General features: G+C 37.1%; 1 protein-coding gene and 1 long non-coding RNA gene across 2 annotated transcripts; one reads left to right on the top strand and one right to left on the bottom strand.

The window, feature by feature from the left end:
• Positions 1 to 3,560: 3,560 nt before the first annotated feature.
• Positions 3,561 to 5,337, bottom strand: LOC134795082 (uncharacterized). The gene is made up of 3 exons (XR_010144785.1): positions 5,179 to 5,337; positions 4,483 to 4,581; positions 3,561 to 4,226 (listed from the first exon to the last, which is right to left on the bottom strand). It is a non-coding gene; the product is annotated as an uncharacterized LOC134795082 (long non-coding RNA).
• Positions 5,338 to 21,788: 16,451 nt separating this feature from the next.
• On the top strand, positions 21,789 to 24,656 carry LOC134795178 (uncharacterized). The gene is made up of 2 exons (XM_063767010.1): positions 21,789 to 21,933; positions 24,487 to 24,656. The coding sequence occupies exons 1-2, from the start codon at positions 21,789 to 21,791 to the stop codon at positions 24,654 to 24,656; spliced, it is 315 nt and encodes a 104-aa protein (XP_063623080.1).
• Positions 24,657 to 24,939: the final 283 nt, after the last annotated feature.

The raw sequence follows: 24,939 nt of genomic DNA, 5'->3' as shown, positions 1-24,939 counted from the left end.
CATCAGTCTTATCACCAACACACTGAGAAACTACATACTTTCATTTAAAATTAACATCCAAATACACTCGACTGCCAATCCATCCACCGCAGCTCCATAAACTCGCAAAATCTCAAGCACTCATGAGTCAACAGGAGATGCACTAGGAGAAGCCTAAAGGTTATTATATTTCTAATGTCCGGTACAAAAAGTCTTAGAAGCCTAAACACAAAATACAAAAAGTAGTAGGCTTAAGTTGCGCCTCACCTCCATAGAAATTAAGCCCAGCCGGCCTAGCCAAGGTTACAATCGCTATCGCTTCGACAACGAAAAGCTTTATGTCTCTCTGTCACTCTTCCATATTAGTGCGACAGTGACAGTTGCGTTTCGATCGCTACGGAGCGTTAGCGATTGGCATCTTGGCTACGCGGCCTGGGTTCCTAAAATAAATATTTTTTGGTACCTAATACATCCTAAGGAAATTCTTTTGGACCTTTTCCAATAGTAGAATGTACGTTGACTCGTAAGGGATCCAGGCTAATGCTGACGCTTCTAACTTGCTTCTGACCAGAACATTGTATAAAACTTTTAGGGGGCAAGGGTCATGGAATTCTTTGATGTTGCGAGTGACAAAGCCTAATCTACTGAAGCTACAGTGGCAAGTGCTTTGATGTGGGCGTGAAATGTTAGCCGCGTATCGAATAGGACCGCAAGATCCTTTACTGAGACGACTCTTGTTATTACAAGAGTCTATTGGCTCAGGTCCAAGAAAATATTGAGCATGTGTAGGAAATAGGGCTCGAATAAAACTACACACTTGACACTTAGCCGCATTGAAAGTCAGTTTGTTATCCCGACTCCATTGGAACAGACATGAAACATCCTCCTGCAGCAACTTATAATCCTCCTCCTCAATATACCAATTTAAGATCGTGGGCGTAGAGTAGACAACGAGCGTTATGGATAACCGAGGGTAGGTCATTGACCATTATTCCAAATAGGAAAGGCCCCAAGATTGTATCTTGGCTGTCACCAGAACGAGTATGGTACGGATCTGGTACGAAGTGGCCATGCTGGTCGTTGCGTACTGCGGTTGATCACGCAGATAACTGGCAAAAATGTTAAGCAAATCGAGGGTTGCCTGGTGAAAGCCAATAAGTATGAGAAACCTAGTTTGGAGAAAAACGATGTTAAAGGTTTATGGTCAGCAAACACTAATTTTTGATAAATAAATTTGTAGTTTTATAATTTCTTCGTGTAGGTAATTTTATCCACTTTAAGTTAATTTGTGTTTTAGTTATGTAACTCATTTAGTTTTCCTGTAAAAAAATGTATTTTACCAAAGGGTCTCGACTTGTTGGGTTTACGCAAAAAGAAAAAAGCCGTCAATGTTACTAAGAGGTTTTATTACTTAGAAAAAACTCAAAAAAAGAAGTAAATCTACAAGTGACAACGGAATTATTCTTCATCTGAATCATTTGGTGCTTTGCCAGCAAATGTTTTTAGGCTTCTTATCCATCCATGTTACTCCTCAGGTATAATTGGTGTCCTGCACATGGTCTCAAAATTTTTTTAAGCCGTCAATGTTACTAAGAGGTTATAATTACTTTAAAAAAAGAAGTGAATCTTCAAGTGAGAACGGTATTATTCTTCATCAGAATTAAATTATTTGGTGCTTTCCCGGCAAATGTTTTTAGGCTTCTTATCCCTCCATGATACTCCTCAGGTATAATTTGTTTCCTGCACATGGTCTCTAAATCTTTTTTTTTAGCAATGCTTATAGGTAACTGACTACTGTATCTTGGCTCTAACTCTTCTGGCCATGGCATTGCAACTGATGGTGGGTTAGACTGTCTCTTAGCTCTTGTTCTAGGTGTATTTGGCTTTTGTCTCGAAACATCTAACTGACAAAAATCCTCGGACATGTCGTAATTGAAGTAAATTTTGAAATCTCCTTTCACGTACCTAATCCTTTTAATTTTCAGCCAGTTCACGGCCTCATTCGTGGTATCATTGGTTCTATTATTTATTATGGCAGCATTTAGTTTTTTTTTAATCTAATATTTCGTTATATTTAAACTCTTTCACTTTATAGCTATCGATTTAAATTTTTTTCTTTTCTTCGCCAGTGGTAACGATTTTTGTTTTTTTATTTCTAGCAAATCTAAAGACATTCTTCCAGTCAGAAACGCTATTGATAGATAAGTTTTTCGATGCGTGTTCAATAGCTGCATGCATCGAATCCACTTCCATTTGGCTATGCCCACTTTCGAGAAACTTTTGCTCAATTATTTGTAGGTGGTCTATCTTTTGTACTGCCCAGAGTAAGAGAGCGGAAATATATTGATTTCGGTTTTGGCCGCTGCACGTATCCGAAAAAATGCTTAATTCTGTCACGGTTTTAGGCAATTCAGACAAGTAGTAGAAAAGGCAAGTTCCAATTTCACAACTGCCTTTATTACCATTTATTTCACTCCAGCAAAGACAGTAAGCATTATTTGGGAGACTGGCTTCATAAATGGTAAAATTGAAGAGAACCAATTTTCTCATGTAATATAGTAGACTTTCCCCGCCATTAGGTATTTGCAAAACTGCCTGTAAGTCCATAGTTATTGACATAAACGTTTTGTCTACATTAGCACGAGCTTTGTCAGCGTCTTTAGCATTTTGACAGACCGTCTTCCGTTGTACATGCTGTTGGTAATCATCTTCAAGCTCTTCTTTCGACAGAGCTTTTTCATACTTTGAGCAAACGTTACAGAGATCTTTTTTCGGACTGAAAAAGCTGTAATTGTATTCTTCATTAAAAATATCACGGTACATTGACTCTGAAACCGGCTTTTTATTAGTCTCTTTACATGAATCTTCATACAATCTGTACATGTTTTTAACCGATTTAGCGTCAGGGTAAAGGTATTTCTTCTTACTGTCTTTACGGCAGTAATGAGAATCCATTACAGGAAAGCTCTCTATGTGATCCTGGACCCGTTTAACATCTTCTATTTTAGTTTTATTTGGTGGGCTTTTCTTGCCACGTTTATCATCCTCGACATACAATCCTAATGAATCTTTTTTATTTACAGCATCGGAGATGACATCTACACTAATGCACAATGTAGCCTGGAAAAAATTTTGACAAACTTGGATTTCGTCATTGTCTTTTTGAAAGAAACATTTTTTACTATATGAACGCTCCTTTTTATTAGATGCCTTCTGTACTTTTCTAGTTTTAACAGGCTGAATTTTTATGCAAGAAAGAATAAAGTTCTTTCTTGCTCGGAAATCCATACTGTAGAAATAACGGCACAAACTGCTACGTTCTTCTTCGGAAAACTTTTCAGTACATTTGAATTGGCATTTATCACATTCAATAGGCTTTGGAACTTTAGCAGGACGCTTAATGCCTTGGGTCACATAAGGTATCCCTTCCATTTTTCGCTTTTTGGCGATATTCATTTTCCATTCAGATGGCTTAGCTTGCTTACGTCGCTTCAAGGGTTTGGCACGACTCCAAACTCTGTCTAAAATATTGTCTACAATAAAGTAAACAGTGTCTTCCACTTGTGAACGAACACCTGAACTTTCAGGGATCATACTGTCATTGCAGCTAGAGTCAGTTGGATGTAATACTTTTAATGGATCGTCCTCTGAATCTGGAACATAAGAAGAAGCTCTTGCTATGCATTCACCTTCTCCAGAACTACAAACGTTGTTAAATATCGACAAGGAACGTTTCTGCTGTTTGCATGGGCTGGGAGTTTCAGGAATAATAATATCATGGCCGGAATCATTTTGCTGAGGTGTATCGTTTTCTGAATCTGAATCTTGAACATAAGCTGCTGCTGAATAGTCACCTTCTACAGAAATCCAAACTCGATCTAAAACTTCATCAATCAGCACCATAAAAAAGTCTTCCTGTTTGGAGAAAGCATTCGGACTTTCAGGAATAAAATCAGAGTCGGAATCTATTTGCTTTGGCGAATAGTCCTTAGGATCTGGCACGTAAGTGGGATCTTCATCCGAATAATCACTGCCAAATAAATTACTTTCATCATCTGGAAAAAAATATAAGCAAAATAAATTAAGTTACATATTAACATAGTTAACGAATGGATCCTAATATAATTTTTTTATATAATCTTCAAAAGACTTACTTGAGTCTGCCGTAATATTATCATCGGTGACAATATTGTGCATTTGGGCGGCGATATCAATTTGCGATTCATCAAGATCGGAGGAGTCATTGTCTGAAAATGAATAAATTAAAGTATGAGTGCCAAAAACACAATAACTTAAAATCATTTACGGGCAGTAACGTGATTATAAACTAGGGTAAGTACAAATAAGGGCATACAAAATACATATTATAATTATTGATCTTATCCATAAGTACAATAATGTACAGGTATTTTGCGGACTATTTTGTACTTTTACAAGTACGCGGGGACTTACGAGGTTAATGCACAATGTACTATTACGGATCTTTAAACCATGGAAACTTACCATCATTATTGTTTTGCAGGTAACATCTTATGTTTTCGTTTGCCGTTGAAACACTAGGTCCCGTCATAGAAAATCTGTTATTAGAACCACCTGATCCCACTGGAACGCAAAAAATAATCATTATTATTCAATAATTTAAGCAAGCATAATTTAATTTAAACTACATTTTTATTGTTTTGTACGGTAAGCATCACTCAAAGTCGCGTGGTTCGATTAATAGTTAGTGCTAAATCCCGATAAGCTCGCTCTAAGTCGCTCTAAATGAAACTACAACAATTAACGGGGTGAGTGGTCAAACCCGATAAGTCGTAATAATTTGTGATTGATATATGAACGTCATTTAATTTACCTACAGTTACAATTTCAAAAACACATTTGCTCCACTTATCGGGTTTGACCACGCAACCCTCGCACTGCTTTTCGTAATTTATTAACGGTTTCAATAGCTTAGACTGATTTATTGTGATTTAAACTAGGGAATGCAAATCGGTTATTTTTTGTATGGAAATAACCGCGGTTTCGGTTAATAACCGATAATTTCCATACAAAAAATAACCGATTTGCATTCCTTAATTTAAACACAGTACTATAAACACGAAGTATATCGTTCAGGCGATTAGGTCATAACATGATTAAGTATCCTTACTTTGTACGACAATTCTAAATGTATTTCTAGGTTAGAAAATTAGATTTTACCTGTTTCTAGCCTGTTACTGCAGGCTAGTTGCACTAATTTTCTGCCTCGGTCACCCATCGCACAACTTTTAACACATACACAACCTTCATTGATACAATACACAACTTTTAACAGCTATTTTCAATTAAAATAATTATGCAACGACGAAGCGCAGCGCTTGCGATCGTGTGAATCGCGTAACTAGTCATTACCTGTCGAGGCGGCGCATGACCGTCAAAAATACTTATTGGATTCTTCTCCGAACAACTTTTTAAAGAAATTTGTTAAAGGCCCGTGCGAGAATCCGATAATTAGACTAAAATAAATATTTTTAATGAATACTTATTATAAGTTTGTTTATTGGGTTACTCTTTTAAATAGTTTGTACGTTTAATAAATAATATCGTAAAAGTAGAATCCGACAAATGCTTTAAACGTATTTTAATTCTTACTAAAATCGTCTTAAGGTTCAAATCGTAATGAGGTAAGACCGGGTAAGTAATAGTAACTGGTTCTACATTGTGTGTTTACTTGAATTTAGTGTAAATTACTCTGCACTAAATACCTATAAATGTGTCTTGTGTGGTTCTTCCACTAAGTAATACTAAAAACTGAAGCCTTAAATGTACTTGTAGTATTTAGTTCTAAATTAAAACTTCAAATCAAGTACTTATTGGGTTAACAGCTCGGCATATTTCCGTGATACACGTCAAATCCGCTTATCCGATATTACCATTAGATTGAGCGATATCGAATCAATCTAAAACTTTCTTTACATTAAAATCTCACTTTTCGTCACTTATTGGGTTTCACCAGGCAACCCTCGAAATGTGGATTGAACCAAATAGCGTCTAGTTTGTGTTGGAATACATCGTTACCCACACGATTGAAGGCTTTCCGGAAATCATAATACAGGACGTCTACCAGGATACCCATATCCAGATGATCTGAGATGGTGTCAACCATGGTCAGGTTAGTTTCCACAGACCGTTTCGCTCTGAAACCATGCTGAGTGTTGCACAGGAATAATGGTTTCACTTGTTTCGACAACGTGCCATGGAGTATGGACTAAACAGCTTTGCTAAAGCTGAAAGAAAAGAATTCCGTGACTTTGGGATCAGTCTTACCCGTGAAATCTTCCAATGGTGAGGATATGTACTTGTGGAGAGTAGGTACCAGATTAAGCATGAAGTGTATTGGACAATTCAAATGCTCTAAACACCCCTTTAAGATATATGCAGGTACCTAAGTAGTCTGGACCAAAAGCATAGACGCCCGAAAAACTTACTTTGGTGTTAAGACCCCTTTGAGCTTAAGTTCGTCGACAGTGCACCATGAATAACAGCAGATATGCCCGTATGTGCTCCGATCCTCAAGCACAGATGGATGAACTTGCGATGCTCCACCGCCCTGAGAGTTTTTACCACCGCTTTTTACTGCTGGTATCAGTTTTTTGAGATTTATCACGCACGGATTGGGAATTGTCGCTTTTGATGGCGGAGGCACTATTATTGCTTATCGGCCTGTGTTTATGTTCCTGTAGTTTCTGTCTTTTATTCCAAACATTTGCCCCGTTCTCTACCTTATCGTCGACAGGTATCAGATGATTCCAACTCTCTTAGTCTCTTAGTAACGTGTCAAATTTCTCAGCACAGTCCTTTAGTGCGGTCAGGTATTATATGTAGAGCGGCAGGTTATGTTAATCTACTGCGCTCTAGTTAAATCCAAAAATCACCAGATGGGCTCCTCTATATATTACATAGTTTTAAATGCTTATACCAACATACTATTTATAATAACTTAACCCTCATTTAATGAAATGCACTGCCTCAAATACATTATCATTACCTTCTAAATTCGTTCATTACCTTCCCTGGCAAAATTGGAAGGAAAATAAATGAATGAAATAGATATGAATGAAGTTTTGGAAGTTTTCGTCGCCTAGGTCGGTTGATATCTGACCTTGATTTCACAGAATAAGCCACCCGAAAGGCAACCCTAAATCACATCAATTAGGTATAATTTTAATAATGTACAATTGGTACTTACTGTATAAATCACTAGATGGCGATGAAGATTTATCTGAACCACACTCCTTCCCGACACGAGAAAACGTAGGTATTTTCGTCAAAAGCAACATACGGACGACCGCTGCAGTAGCACGAGGCCAACTGACTAACGAACAATGTGTTGTATCCGCGGGAAGTGCTATATACCCTTGCTATATAGCAAAATATAGCTAATCCATTTCTCGCGTCGGTAATGAAGAAATTGCTTGGACCATACACTTATAAGGCTGTATAGTTTTATTGTTAATTTCTTAGCGTATAATAGTAAGTATACGATATAAAACATAACTAAATTACTTGTTTACTGAACCAACAACAAGTTTTCTATTCTTAGTATCTTAAGGTTCAAATGGAGGTCAAAGTTATAACTTCACGCGTTACATGCAGAGAGGAATGAAAATAGTGGAGGTTAATTGTAAATATAAAGAAAATAACCACCTTTTTAGAATTGTTCATGGCGGGCCCATATACTTTAGGTCTTATGTTACAACCTTGCATTAACAGATATTCGAAAACACCATCACATTTTTGGTAAATTGCAAATAAGGGGTCATCCATTAATTACGCCACACGAATTTCTAGGTTTTTTTACCCCTCCCCCCCTCCTTGTCACACTTGGTCACATTTGGCAAACCCCTCCCCCCTGGTGTGACGTCACATTTCTTCAACGAAATCGGCAAATATTTATTTAATATTTTATCAAAATATTTTTGATAAAAGAAATATTCGTAATTTTATAACCCAAAACTGATTAAGAAATAAAATTAAACGAATAAAAACGATTATCGTTTCAAAACCTTGTTATTTAAATGTATATTGGCGTATAAAATAATTTAAATAAATTTTCGGTTACTGATGAAGTTAAAGTGACGTTACAAAGTTTATGACTCCCCCCTCCCCCTTGTCACAAAATGTCACATTTTCTTGACCCCCTCCCACCCCTAAACGTGTGATGTAATTAATGGATGACCCCTAATACCGATTTGCACGAAATGCGAGAATGACCCTTTCCCCTATGTAAGAAACAATAAGAATAGGCTGACCCCCTCCTTCTCCCACCCCCCTATATTACCATATATTACGTAAGAATCTAAAGAATGAGTACCTACACGTTTGGTTTGTTTTAGTGTTTATTTTTCAAAAAAACATTTTTACGAATGTGATATTTGTACCTGTACAAAGGTACTTGAGCTCGTTTAAGCTAACTCTGCACCGTGTTTCATAGCATATATAGAGTGTGGAAGTATTATTATTATTATTCTCTTTATTCAATTAGGGTCTTAGGTTAGGGTTTTACAATGTGAGTATAAAAGTAAAATATAAAAACACTTACAAAACATAACAAAAATATATTTATAAACACATTATAAAAAACCTAACCTAGGGTGCCGCCGGCAGCGGGGCAGGGTCCAAGCTGCCGGTGGTCAGGGCCGCAGAGTGAGGAATCGACGTACTATACGCGCCGTGTCCAAAATTACCGCCTTCTGCATCTGACCCTTGATCCAACCACCCAGCGAGAGTCTCTCTAGGTGTTGGTCGAGACTCTTCGCTATGAGACCGTTCGCTGACACGACTATAGGAACAATGATCGTCGAGTCAACATCCCACATAGCGGTTATCTCGTGGGCTAAGTCTAGGTACTTGCTGGACTTGTCCTTCTCGGCCTTCACGAGATTCTCATCATGGGGGATGGTGACGTCGACGAGCACGGTCCGGCGCTGCGATCGATCTATCAGCACGATGTCAGGCTTATTGGCAACAATAGTCCTGTCAGTGATGATAGATCGATCCCAATAGAGCGTGGCACGACCATTTTCGAGAACTGGCGCAGGTGAGTACTTGTAGTACGGCACTTCGCGGTCCACAAGGCCGTATAGGAGGGCAAGCTGCTGGTGAATAATTCTGGCTACGAGGTTATGTCTGTGCAAGTACTCGCCGTTAGCAAGATGAGAACAACCGGAGATAATATGCCTGAGTGACTCTCCGGGACGGCGGCATGCCCGACAAATGTCGACCATACCGTCCTTCAGGATATATTTCCGATAGTTGTTCGTCATCATCACTTCGTCCGCAATTGCACAGGCAAAACCCTCGGTTTCTCCGAAGAGGTCCCCGAATCGTAACCAGTTCACCGACGCGAGCAGGTCCACATCGGGTCCCGTGAGGGCCTTGTAGAACCGCCCGTGTAGCACCTTACTCTCCCATGCCGCCTTGCGACCCGCAGTACTTAGTACCACAGGTTTGCGCCAGTTCTCGTTTGCCAAGGAGAGCGGCGTGAGGTTCCTGTCTACTGCCACCACATCACGATGCATCCCACACTCGTTGTTAAGGAAATAATTCCTGAGATTGTACACCTCGCGGTTGTGGAGATCCTTGGCGTTTAGGAAGCCTCGGCCTCCACACTTCCGTGGGATGTACAATCTCATAACTGACGAGCGTGGGTGTAGCATGCGATGTGTGGTGAGCAGTGACCGGACCCTCCGATCCAGGGCGTCCAGCTCGGTCTGAGTCCACCTTAGTATGCCAAAGGAGTATGTGAGTAGGGGCATTACCCAGGCGTTGAAGGCGCGCACTTTGTTGCCTCCTGACAAAAGACTGTTAAGGACTTTTGTGAGCCGACTGAAAAAGCGCTCCTTCACCGACCGTCTAATACCTTCTTCCTCAATACCCAACGACTGTGACATGCCAAGGTATTTGTAGGTTTCTGATTCAGAGATGGATCTGAAAGACATTGTCTCAGAAAGTTGTAAATTTGTTGAAATTACAACTTTCCCCCGCTGTACATGCATAACCGCACATTTATCGACACCAAACTCCATGTTGATGGCATTACTGAAGACTTCGGTAGTTTTCAGTAGCTCCACCAAGTCTTGGCTATTTGGTGCAAATAATTTAATATCATCCATGTACAGAAGGTGAGAAATGACTTCACCCCCTCTCCGAAGCCGGCAACCTAGTTCTAAATCCTTCAGCAAGGTACTGAGAGGATTCAGAGCTAGGCAGAACCACAGAGGACTCAGACTATCACCCTGAAATATTCCTCGCTCAATCCTTATAAAATCCTGCGGGCCAGGGCTCTCATCCCCGCCTCCTGGTTGACGAAGGACTGTGGTCCATTGCCTCATACACGCGCTTAGAAAGGCTCTTAAAGCTGTATCAACTTTATACAGCTCTAAGACCCTCTCCAGCCATGAGTGAGGCACCGAATCATAGGCCTTCTTGTAGTCAATCCAGGCTGCTGAGAGGGCCCCCCTGTTCCGCCGGATTTGTTGGCAGATGGTCATGTCTATGAGGAGGAGCTCTTTAGTACCACGGGACCCAACCCTACATCCATTTTGAGCAGAGGCCAAAATATTGTTTGCGACAATGTGCGCGTTGATTTTTGCTCTCAAAATGGATGTAAGGAGCTTGTAGAGTGTAGGCAAGCATGTGATGGGTCTGTAGTTCTTCGCTTCCGTGGTACTACCGGACTTATAGAGCAGGAAGGTGACACCAGTTGTTAAGGAAGGTGGGGGAGAACCAAGCTCGAGGGCTTGTTGAAATTGTGCTGCCAAGCAGGAGTGTGAGCATCGGAACCATTTTAGCCAGAAGTTGTGCAATCCATCCGGCCCAGGACTTTTCCAGTTCTGGGCCGTGCGAATGGCACAACTGACGTCATCGGGGCTGATGGTGACTGCCCCCATAGGTTCGATGGACTCGCACTCACGCTCGACAACACTCATCCAACTCCCCTCGGTGTGTCCGACAGGCACTGACCAGATGCTACGCCAGAAGTCATTCATGACAGTAGCATCCGGTGGCTGCGAGTCGGACGCACGAGGGTTGGTTTCCTCCCACTTTCGGTACATCTTCCTTTGGTCACTCTGGAAAAGACGGTTCTGCTGGAATCGGTCCACACGCTCTCTGTAGCGGCGAATACGGTTTGCCCATGCATAGACTTTCTGCTTTAGAAAGTCGATGCGCTCCGTAATGTTGGCCATGTAGTCGCGGGGCCTAATATCCGTCCCCGCGAATGCCTGGTTTACAAAGCGCATTACTCGGGGGCGATTGTTGCCCCCCCTGAAGCAGATCAGCTTTGCGATAAGAGTCCTAAAAGAGCTGATACGTCGCTCGATCCGTATTTGCCATGCGGGGGCACCCCCGGCGGTCCTAGGTGCACGTTCAGAGTCCGGAAACTTGACTCGTGCAACACGGCACGCCGCGATGGCTCCGCAAAACATGATCGCGTGCGTATCATCTAAATCTTTACTAGTCCGCAAATACGGCTCTAGTAAAGCGTTTAGGGCTCCCATTAGCGCTAGATTGTGTCTATTCATAGGCAAACGTGGTAATCGTGGCCTAGTATTGGGTGTGGAGCGATACTGCGTAATCGCCTCATCCAAAGTCCTCCTCAGTTGCTCATTGGCTGTACTACTCACACTCTGCGCGAACTCCTCCTCGTCGGCACAGAGATCTACCCGCGGCGCCTCCGGTGCCTGGTCGGGTGCCGGCACCGGATCCGGCGATGTGGCGGGCGGGTCTCGCACCGAGGTGGAGGCTGCGCGAGCAGAGAGAGCCTCCAGGCGAAGCCGATCAAGTGTCGAGTCATCCAACCGCTTTAGCCGCTGGATGACTCGCACCTGATCCGATAGCCGTTGCGCAGTCACGTCGATGGTTGGTTCGAGGGCCTGAAACAGTGGAAGCATTCGGACACGGTACGCGCATAAGTCGGTTCCCCCCTCTGTAGCCCCATAGTAGGCGCGCATGACGTTCTCATTCATGGTTTGAGACCATCTCATGCGACGCACTACACCACCGGCAGCGGGAGCCGTGGGCGGAGCAAGATGTCCCGCAGGCCCCAAGCGTGCCGGCAGCGGTGGCCGCCCGCGTCGCGCTGGTGGTCGTGGCGGCGGCGGCGGCGGCCCGCACTCGTCGCTCGACTCGCTGGTATCGGGCGCAGTGGCGAATTCATCGCCCGATGATTGTGAGGAGACGGACGAGACGGGCGAGGGTGGTGGGCGTGCGTTAGTTGTGATAGACGCTTGTGAGCGCGTTTTACTCCGTGTGATCATTTCCATCTGTCATTCGATCATTCTTTGTTGGCTAGCTTTGTACATAGTTACATTTTCGCGGTCATGAATCCCTTTGCGAAGTGTCGCATTAATGTGTAGGTAACTTTTCCACAAATTATTTATTTCTTATTATTATTCTCTTTATTCATTTCTCATCTTAAGTTAGGTTATTTATAATATGAATATAAAAGTAAAATATAAAAACACTTACAAAACAATAAAAAATAATATAAACACATTATAAAAAACCTAACCTAGGGTGCCGCCAGCAGCGGGGCAAGGCCCAAGCTACCGGTGGTCAGGGCTTGCGAGAGAGGAACCGGCGGACTATCCGCGCCGTGTCCAAGATCACCGCCTTCTGCATCTGACCCTTGATCCAACCACCTAGCGAGAGTCTCTCAAGGTGTTGGTCGAGACTCTTCGCTATTAGACCATTCACTGAAACGACTATCGGGACAATTATCGTCGAGTCAACATCCCACATGGCTGTTATCTCGTGAGCCAAGTCTAGGTACTTACTGGATTTGTCCTTCTCGGCTTTCACGAGATTCTCATCATGGGGGATGGTGATGTCAACGAGCACGGCCCGACGTTGCGATCGATCTATTATCACGATGTCAGGCTTATTGGCTACAATATTATTATTATTTTTTTTTTTTTTTATTTAAATATGAAACAAACGGTCATACAAAAAATATTGTTACAGTTTCTTCTCTTAATCTAAACCTATAGTTTCCATTTTTATTAAACATATATTTATATAGAAGCACGAAAAAGTACCTATCTTGGCTTATGTATTTTAAACGTCATAATTACATAGAAATTAAATAAGATATGTTCGATCCCCCTCCACTCCAAAATCGTCTTACGTAATAAATTAATGGCGCGACAACTGTTTCTCGAACTGAAAATACCCGATTTAAGTTTGCTAAGGCCCTGGTCTCCTATTTTATGCTGTACGCGGCGTCTGGCGTCAGCGTCAACGTTTTTGAACAAAAAAGACGCTAACGTCGACGTCTAAAACAGACCACAACAGTACATCTCTATAGTAAGCATCGTGACGCAGACGCTGTAAGCGGCCGATGGCGTTTATAGGAGACCAGGGCCTAACACAACATGACTGATCAGCTCATCAGCGTCACAAAACATACGAGTAAATTGACCTCCGCAGTGAATATACAGCAAGATTGATTGTTCTTAATTAAGTTTCTGTGATTAGGTATTCACAGAAACTTAATTGCTAAATTGGGAATCAAACCAAGCGAAGCGAGGTGGGTCTGAATCCAAAATTTTAACCCACTTTTGTATTCATCGTTGTTAATGGCGTAAGCGCCATCGACAGTATTGAAATTTAAAACACCACATAGGTATCGTTGTCTGAGTACCCACAACACAAGCCTTCTTGAGCATACTGTGGGGCTTTAAGTCAATGTGTATAAGAATGTCCAATATTTATTTATTTACTACTAACGCCATCTGTTAGAGAAATAAATAATTAACATTAGCACGTATGTTAATTCATCAATCTGCCAACAGATGGCGCTAGTAGTAATACAAAGTGTTATTACTTTATTTAATTTTTTTAGGTTTATAAAATGATATTTTTAAATCAAATCAAATCAAATCAAAAATATACTTTATTCATGTAGGCCTAGCAACAAGCTCTTATGAATCGTAATTAATCTTAATCTAATTATCAGAGCAATTTATTGATGTTAATATTATTCCATAATAAAATTGGATTATTATACATATCAAATTTAACACTAAGAATTTCACAAAAGGATCGTCAAACATTAAAAAGATTGTATAAAAAAATACTAGTCTAGAATTTCTAGAATAAAATCTAAATGTCAAAAAAAAAGCATAAGTAACAAAAGAAGTAGATAGTATTACATCGGAATATCCATTTCCTCATCAATAATCAAATGTACCTAATAAATAAATAATCATTTCGAATAACAATTAATCCCACGTTGTAATATCATTCATGTAGTCTTGTGTGGTATAATAAGCTTTAGAAATAAGTTTACGCTTTACATAATTCTTAAATTTATTAATAGATAATTCAGTAATATGGTTTGGAAGTTTATTATAAAATCTTACACAATTACCCATGAATGATTTTTTAATTTTATGGAGCCGAGTGAAGGGCACTGCGAGCTTATGTTTATTTCTAGTATTAATATTATGAATTTCACAATTTTTCCTAAAATTTACAATATTTTTATGTACATACAGAATATTCTCATAAATGTATTGACAGTGCACTGTCATTATGTCAATTTCCTTAAATTTATCTCTAAGTGAGTCTCTATGGTTCATTTTGTATATTGCTCGAATAGCCCTCTTCTGCAGAACAAAAATGGTATTTATCTCTGAAGCACCGCCCCACAGTAAAATACCATATGCCATAATGCTATGGAAGTAACTAAAATATACTAATCGAGCTGTTTTCACGTCAGTTAACTGACGGATTTTGCTCACTGCAAAAGCTGCAGAGCTCAGTCTATTCGAAAGAGTAGCAATATGGGGACCCCACTGGAGTTTAGAATCTAAAGTTATACCAAGAAAAACTGTACTATCAACTAATTCCAATTCCTCATCCTTCACAATGACACTTGTTTGCACATGCCTTACATTACTACTAGTGACAAACTTAATACATTTAGTCTTTTTCTCATTTAACAATAAATTATTAACATTGAACCAATTTACTACTTTTGAAATGGCATTGTTTACATCATTGTAAGCTTGTTGCTGTCGTTTGACTTTGAAAATAAGTGAGGTGTCGTCTGCAAACAATACTATATCATGGTGGGTCTTAACAAGGAATGGCAAGTCATTTATGTAGATAAGGAACAGGAAAGGTCCCAATATTGACCCCTGTGGTACACCCATAGAGACCAATGACCCAGGTGATCGCTGTCCATTCACATCGACCCTTTGTATTCTACCATTTAAGTAGGACTTAAGTAAATTCAGTGCCGATCCTCTAACTCCGTAATAATGAAGTTTCCTGATTAATGTTTCATGACAAACACAGTCGAAGGCCTTAGATAAATCACAGAAGACACCTAAAGCATCTCGTGACTCCTCCCAGGCATCGAAAATATGCTTAATTAGCTCAACACCGGCATCGGTTGTTGAGCGACCCCGTGTAAAACCAAACTGCTTATTATGCATCAAATTATTAACGTTAAAATGTCGTACTAATTGAGAAAGAACTAATTTTTATGTTTGATAACACATCTAGACATGAATTTAAATTACTTGTTAAATTTCAAACCTAACAGTGCAGTAGTTTTTCCGTAAAGTGTACCACAAGAATGCATAGTTCGTCGAATAGTGATTAGGGCGAGCGAAAGATAATAGAATATAACCTAACAAAATACTACTGACATCATAGTCACGAATAAAAAAGAAATTAGAAGTTGTCACGTTGACACAATAATATTATGATTGTCAATCTAATCATTATAGGTAAACAAAAAGCAGAATTATTTTTGTATTTTCGTACATGTTAAAGTGTTGCGAATTATACGTTGCCGACTCTAAACGTAATATTTAATCATGCTTAACAGCTTCCTACAGGTTTGAGTTCTATTCATGTTTTTTTTATTTTGACACCTTGAGTCAAAACACGATTCACAGGTCACGTTGATTTAGTTTGGTCGGTTAGTGCACAGTAGTTGTTTAAAATTCATTTTTTAGCACTTTTTCGTCCAAAAATTAAAAAAAGTAAAAGTTTTATGCAACTCTCCAGCATGAGACGAATCTAATGACATTATCATTTATCAAAATCGGATCATAACTGTAGATCTGATGGGCTGTACAAAAATCGGCTTCGCGTAATATATATAAGGATAACTGAATTAGAACTATTGTCTCAATAGTTTTAATTCAGTTATTTCATTTTGTACCCCGTGCACTTCACTAATGACATCATTAAACTAACACTTAAGTACTTTCATTAATTATGTATTAAACATTTACTTACTGAAATATTGATGAATTATGTGCTACTTACTTAGCACATAATGGTAATCTTTCAAATTTATTTCTGAAGACAATGTAATAACTCACGACACAAATATTAACTACATATCTGCTTGTCGTAGCATGAGAAGAGAAAAACATAAAATATTAAAATGAATATCAAGCAAAAATCATTTAAAATACTTAATTTAACAGAAAACGTATCTGGGATCTATAGAAATATTAGCACGTTCAGCAAAATAGGAAAAACGATAGCAGTGGTTTTAATATCTATTGAATTATTTTTGAGTTTGTATATAGTTTTTACTAAATTCAACAATTCTACAGATGCATATACGTGTATCGCTCAGATAAATTCTATACTTTCTATTTTGTTGTCTTGTTACTATTCGAAAACATACGTTAAATTTCTTAGTTGCTTAAATGCCAATGATGTACTGGTTGATTTTCAAAATGACAAGATATATTTTAAACGTTTGGCTAGATATTTTAAAATTGGCCTATTTCGATTATGCCTATATTTAATTCTTTATTGTTTAATGTTTTTTATTAGCCAAGTTTTCAATGTGTACATTTCATCCCGCAAAGGAGAAGAAAGGATATTAACTCTCGCCAGAGTGCTAAGTATAATGCGTTTACACGTTGAATGCAACTGTATTTACTATACATTTCATACTATATCTGAACAACTGCAATGCATTCTGAGATCTGTCGTTAGAAGCAAATTATTTTATCACGAAGATAGCGCTCAAATTATCAATCTAGAGAAATGGCGCCAATACTACACAAATGTGAAAAAAAGCACAGGATACTTTAATCAAATTTATGGTATACAGGTACAGCTTTACTGTTGGTTCATATTGATATTTTGTAATAATGTTTTAATTTAATGTGTTTTACTTAAATGTTGCAGCTCACTTCGGCTTTTTGTATCATCGCAATACGTTATATTGTGATATGCTACACCGCCGTTTTGTTTGGTATCAAAATAAGTGGCTACCAAAACGTTTTGAGAGTAATACCTTATGTACTTGGGATATTGATTTCAATTTCTATGATGTGTGCGACGGTTCGCGCGGCGCAGAACATACAAACCAGTGCCGCAGCTCTCACGCGCTGCTTACAACAAATACTCGCACGTGGCGAAGGCAATATCCATTCAGGTGAGATTTACGTTTGTCGTTTTAATTTCTTTTAGCTTTTAACTAAAATTATTTCGTTATTAAGTACTACTAGTACTAGTAATATAAGAAACTAACTAAAACGTAAATTAGTTTAATTTTAATATATATTATTACGAGTTTAAATGGACTTATAATTATTAAATTATACATATATTTTTTTTTTACTTATCCTATACATAACTAATAAATATTTTGATAATTTCAGATCAAAATAAGCTAAGGGCATTAAAACAGCTAGTAAGAATAGTTTCATTAAGACCATTAAAAGTGACAACCTTTGGTGGAATTGACTTCAACATGACGCTAGCTCCCGCGTGCCTCACGGTCGTCGCAAGCTACACTGTCGTCACTCTCCAGTTCAACAACATCGTATAATACGACACTCTCCAATTCAACAATGTCATGTAACTTAAGGACGTAATATGTGGAATGCCATTCGGCAATAAAAAATAAAAATCATTCAACTGGACCTCCTGGACATTACAGCTCGAAATTAACTGTTTTCTTAACACCGAAATAATAACGTTTTTCTATACTTATATTTTAATATTTGTATATCGAAACCTGTGGCGGGGGCAGATTAGTTAGGTACGTACTTTTTTATTTTATTTAAATTTTAGCTGTAATTCTTCGGAATGTAACAATTTAAATTCAAAATTCCATAATTTAAAGTGTACCGCGGGGGTTAACTTAAAACTTGAATATATGTAGTAGTTAAGTATTTTCTATAATTTTAATTGTGATTTTATATATCAATTTAGTTTACAACTCAAATGCACATTATTCAATAAAATAAGTTTTGCTGTCGTTTTTAATTTCAAACGTGTTTAATTACCTACCTAATTATGCCATACCTGCGCTCACTACTACCATAGTTACATCATTTGTATAAGAAGGGTTGGTATAAGTGCAAGAGCGTGCGACTATAAAGCCTACAATATACTATTATAATTTCTTCTCTAGGTTGGGAAGTCCGATGACAATCGCTAATTCGCTATCATAAAAAACCGGCCAAGTGCGAGTCGGACTCGCGTTTCAAGGGTTCCGTACATTAAGTCCGACTCATGCTTGACTGCACATTTCTGGCTATTTCTTTCATTCTGCCAATGGTCATTTTTTGGCTATTTTCTTAAATAACTTCTAACCTATGTATTTTAAATTTAAAAAAAAACATTTGAAATTCTCAAGATGAGCTCTTTCATTTGATATATTAACACGATATAGTTTGAAAAAAATTTTTTTTTCAACTTTTTCATTTACCCCCCAAAAGTGCCCCCCATGTTTAAAATTCATTTGTTTACGTTACATATCCATCTTTGGGTCACTAATTTACATATATTATGTGTGTTAAATTTCAACTTTATTGGTCTAGTAGTTTCCGAGAGAATATGCTGTGACAGACGGACAGACAGATAGACGCACGAGTGATCCTATAAGGGTTCTGTTTTTTCATTTTGAGGTACGGAACCCTAAAAACTAGTGTCAACGACAATTCTTGATTCAAAATCAGTTTATAAGTGAATTTATTGTTATTTTATTAAGCATTTACTTATTAAGTTATTACGATTACTTAGCACATACTTAGTATTAATTTTAATATGTTTAATGTAATCAATAAATCAATCAAAAATATACTTTATTCATGTAGGCCTAGCAACAAGCTCTTATGAATCGTAATTAATCTTAATCTAATTATCAGAGAATCTTAAGAATATCTTAAGAATTTCACAAAAGGATCGTCAAACATTAAAAAGATTGTATAAAAAAATACTAGTCTAGAATTTCTAGAATAAAATCTAAATGTCAAAAAAAAAAGCATAAGTAACAAAAGAAGTAGATAGTATTACATCGGAATATCCATTTCCTCATCAATAATCAAATACCTAATAAATAAATAATCATTTCGAATAACAATTAATCCCACGTTGTAATATCATTCATGTAGTCTTGTGTGGTATAATAAGCTTTAGAAATAAGTTTACGCTTTACATAATTCTTAAATTTATTAATAGATAATTCAGTAATATGGTTTGGAAGTTTATTATAAAATCTTACACAATTACCCATGAATGATTTTTTAATTTTATGGAGCCGAGTGAAGGGCACTGCGAGCTTATGTTTATTTCTAGTATTAATTTCCTCAAAGGGATAAGTTCGCCTTTGTACTTCTTACTAAATATGTCTTTTTGTACAATAAAGTGTTTACTACTACTACTACTAATATTATGAATTTCACAATTTTTCCTAAAATTTACAATATTTTTATGTACTTACACACAGAATATTCTCATAAATGTATTGACAGTGCACTGTCATTATGTCAATTTCCTTAAATTTATCTCTAAATGAATCTCTATGGTTCATTTTGTATAATAATAACTCCTGTCAAATTATCAAGTATTAACTACCTATTTGCTTTAATAATTTCAAATAAATACTAAATCTAAATTATTTAGAGTAGTAGATAGACAACATTACAGAAACAACACTAGCATTTTCGACAACGTAGTGCCTGCACTATATATTTTACTTAAAGAATACAATGATTAAGCTATGTCATATACACGATGGCATTTACTTAATTTGATTAAAGGAGCACATATAATATTTGGTATTCATTATCCCTGCGAGCGGGCTAAGAGTATAAAGTATTAGAAATGAATATCGGACTCAAGCCAATTGACATATTTATTTTAACAGAAAACATTTTTGGTCTCTACAAAAATATAAGCACGTTTAGATAGATATTGTGCACGCCTGATATGAGAGATATATATCTGATAAAAATATGTCATTCGTATGTATATGTCTTATAAATTATATCCCTTGATCGTTATATCGACCAATAATATATCCATAGTTGTTATATACAGTGAAGCGCACCCACATAAATACCTAGTATAATACACACACACATAATATACTTATATATATATATGAGCCGTGGCAAAAATGCCGGGATAACGCGAGGAACAAGAAGAAGATACATACATATAATATATATTTTGTCAATATAACAGTTTGCAAACTCATTAATTGCTTAGGTATCTTTTAAGTTTGGTTATTCCTGTCCACTTATGATTCTATTGTCATGAATTCATGATATGATGTCAGTAATTGTTTTTGTACATTTTACGTCGTTCATGAATGTACAAATCAATAAGTACCTACCTACACTCTTTTTTCCAATTCAATAATAGATTCTTTTAATTTCAATTATTACCTACTAACCTACATTAATATTTATTAAATACTACTTCAGCGACATTACCATTCACGACACATCAATTAAACGTTAACTTCCTGTGTAGGTACAGACGAGCTAGGGCAACTAAATATTGCAATGAATATTAGACATAATTTTCACCACACCAGCGTGTAAGTATAGGCTCTCTTGATTGTTCAAAAACTGACGAGAAAATTGTATTTTATCCACATGTGGGGCAAAGTAATCAGATGCTAATTTTGAGTTGGTTCCTTATGTTAGCTGGTAAATAGTGTTCTTAGTCCAACGTGAAATTAGTTAAAAATGAATATCAAATTAAATGGTATAGAATACGCTTAAAATTTGAGGTATTCCTGTAAAAGTGCACGTGTATGCTAGTGTTTGGTTCTATAATGTTGTCTATTTACAAATGTAACACGGGAATCTGTAGAAATAGGAATCTGTAGAAATTGGAATCTGTAGTATTAGGAATCTGTAGTATCGGGAATCTGTAATATTGGAAATCTTTACACGTGGGAATAATTCTAAATGAGAAGTTGTCCAAACACCAAACATGACACATTCATATACTTAGGTAAGTACATATACTTTCAAATCGAAGGTACTCTGATAAATTAATTGTATTTTTTAATTTACTTGAAGTATTCAATTAACTAAGTTAGCTTAGCTATACAGCGAGGAAATGCGGCCAGCCTTCTGGGCACCTTGCCCGTTGACGGCGATTTAGGGCAATTTTTTTATCTGTAGTTAGGTTAAGTACTTAGTATTAAGTTTTATTATGTTGGTTTTTGTTTGTTTAATTTAGTTTTAATAAATAAATGTATTCCATTAACTAATAAATTACTAATAACAAACATATATATATATACTGTTTCCGGTCGGGTCGGGGAATAGTGACTCGGCTCGGTTAGTATTGGTTACTCGCTGATTAGAAGTCATAAAAAAATGATTGTGGAGCTAAAATGGTTGGAAATATTATTGAAAATAGATGATATCTTCGGTGTTAGCCGGAGGTTTGCTATGTGGAGTATTCTTGGAAAGATATCTGTATTTTTAAGATTGTTGATCGAATTCATTTTAGCAATATTTGTTATCCAGAAAATGGATGCTAGAAACAGTATTTTAGGGTTTATATTGACGAACACACTATCATTTGGTTCCATATTGCTGTCATGTTATCACTCTAAAACATTCCTGAGGTTTATTGGCAATATGCATACCAATAATATTATATTCAAAAGTGACAGTGTGTATAGAAGTAACCTGGCCACGTCTTCAAAATTGGAACTTTATCTCTGGTTCGGATATTTTATATCAGTTAGCATAGTAGCAATGATAAGAATCACTATGTTTTACCGTGTTAGCACTCTATTAGTAGTTATCAATAGACTGCTAGTTAATCTCCGTTTCCATATCGAGTTTGCAGTTATAAACTGCACACTCTGTACTATGTCTGAGCAATTGCAGTGCATTACACGGTCAATAAAAAAGGAACAGGCCATTCAGTTCTCTGCAAGAGTAACATTAAAAAAAGATGGAAACGACGTCGAAAACTTGTCAACAAATCTCGATCAATTGCTTCTCAACTATTCTAATGTTAAAAAAAGTTCCAATCTTTTTAACAAAATTTACGGTATACAGGTACTTACTTTTATAACATTATAAATTACAAAAAGTTTAATATTAGTAATACTGTTGTATTTAATAACGAATACTCTGTTTGTTGCAGATGTCATGGTTGCTCTGCATATTTGTTACATATTATATTACATTATTTTACAATTTGGTCTGCAGTGGGATCAAGGCAAGTAATAGTTAAGCCAGGTGTGTGTGTGTGTGTGTATGTCGTTCCCTTTGGGAGGGTGTGAGGGGCCTCTTCCGCATCTCTGCTTTGAAGACTGCGTCATGTCGCGCCCCACCTTGTGGGGCGGCCACTCATCGTCTTCTATGAGTTACGATTGTGTAATCTGGTGTAGGCCAGCTTTATCGCTACCGGCCGTTATCCAACCCCACGACTGATGATACTGATACCGGGTGCATTACATTTGTTATAATTACATTTCATATATTATAGTTTGATATATCGTTATTTTGAATAACGTAATAAATGGCATACTACCGTAATACCTAATTAACGGTATACATAATGTTATTATTGGTATTATGGTCATAAGGTATATTTACACTTCGTCTAATATACATTGCCATAATTATTACATACTCTAAAGCATATTATTTGTTATAACAAGTGACATCATATAATTATTTATGTAGCATAATAGTTGCATGACATAAATGGGTTAGGTTAGGTCGGAACTGCGACTCCGCACAAACGAATAACTACCTAACAAAAGGAGGGTTAGGTTAGGTTAGAATTAGAACTTTGACCCTCCTTAGAATAACATATTCTATCAAAAAAGTGGTTTAGGTTAGGTTTGAACTGTGGCCCCCGCAGAATGAAAACCGTGAAAAAATAGGTTAGGTTAGGTTAGGTTAGAACTGCGACCTCCCTAGAATAAAATAGCTAGCAAAAGCAGTAGGTCAGCGTACTAGTTATAAAAAGTATGTAAAACTTTACGTTATCAGTAAATGAAATATGACAAAAAATTTATACAATATATGTTTTTATACTTGATAAAATTGTATGAAGTATTACATTATACAAAAATATAATATAACAAATGTCATTACAAAACATGGCTATATACTATTTGAAAATTATATTACATTAGGCATTATATCAATGACAGTTTAGTTGAAATCACTATATAATAAAGGAAACGTATAATAAAAATAACATTATAACATACAATAATATATCAAATGGCGTTATAACAAATGTATGATAGTTTTTTTATAATTATATTAAACATTACACACCCACTGATACCGTTTGAGCGGGGTTAAGCCAGGGATAGACTAGGCTAGAAATGTCCCACGACATGTGTCGCCAGCGAGCGGGTGACGTGGCGCGACGTTGACGGACTTCGCTCGACATATCGGGTGACATCGTATGTGACGCAATTTCGCCCGACATGTCAAGCGAAGTCCTGCAACGTCGCGCTTCATCAACCGACGTCACTGGCGACACTTGTCGTGGGAAATTTGTCGCCTAGTCTATCGCTGGTTTTACCTGTTATTATCTCTCCCTTTCTTTTAAACTGTCCATTTGTTATTAATAAAAAGTCATCAAGTAGTGATACATATCTGATGTAGAAATCAAATATACGTAATAAATTCGGAAAATGACCTCAGACTTAGTGTTTTTGCAACCCTATTATCAAAATGTTCTCTGGTCTTAATTTGTATTATTACCTAATCCTAATACTGGCTTCAAAAATATGGATAATTATGTAGTTGTCCATTTCCATTGATCAGATCAAGATAGTATGTAAATGGTTTACACATCTGTTATTTTTAAGGGTTATTCTTCGACGCTCGAAGTTGTCTGTGCTGTAGTGACATATGTTGCTGTTTTAATCTCCATCACAATTGTAATAAATTTTACTCGATCGACGCAAAATCTAAAGAACAACGCGGGCAGTTTGTCACGCTGTTTGATACAACTACACTTACAACCGTGCTTACAAACAGGTAAAATTACAAAGTGCATATGTAACTTTTTTTTTTATATTATGGTTTGTTTGGCTTAAAGTTATGTTTAATATAATTTGTCATGTAGAACCTTTTTTGAGTTTTGAATGCAGATTCTGCAATTATTACCTTGAGTAAAGCCTCATTCATATTTCTACTTGGTTAAATAACTAATATTATAACAACTAGGTATTATAATTTTCAGATAATACAGAACAAAAGGAACTATTGCAGCTCCTACGTGTTATATTAAATCAACCGATCTACATCAAAATTTTAGGCGTCGTGAACGTCAATATGACGCTGGTCCCCGCGTGCGTTGCGCTCATCATATCATATACCGTCGTCGCTCTACAGTTCAACAACGTCGTATAATGCCGTATAACGTCATGTAACTTTTTATAACTTTAGGACGGGAGTGTAGTTTTAAATTAATATGTTGTTATAATTTTTACGTACTGCTATCTGGGACTGTGTGCTTTTGTAAGAAGATTTGATATCGCCTGTGAATTATATTTCATTAGATTGATCCTCATGAACACAACATAATTTATTTCGTTTATTATTTTTTTGTCAGGTTGGTAATTTTTTTAATAACGGCCTAATTTTTATCTTCATTTAATTTGAGAAATTTTAAAATTAGGTTACATTGTAAGTA

The sequence above is a fragment of the Cydia splendana genome, chromosome 11, assembly GCF_910591565.1.
Source record: "Cydia splendana chromosome 11, ilCydSple1.2, whole genome shotgun sequence".
Taxonomy (NCBI): domain Eukaryota; kingdom Metazoa; phylum Arthropoda; class Insecta; order Lepidoptera; family Tortricidae; genus Cydia; species Cydia splendana.
The sequence above is the reverse complement of the archived record's forward strand: the minus strand, read 5'-3'. Positions and strand labels throughout refer to the sequence as shown.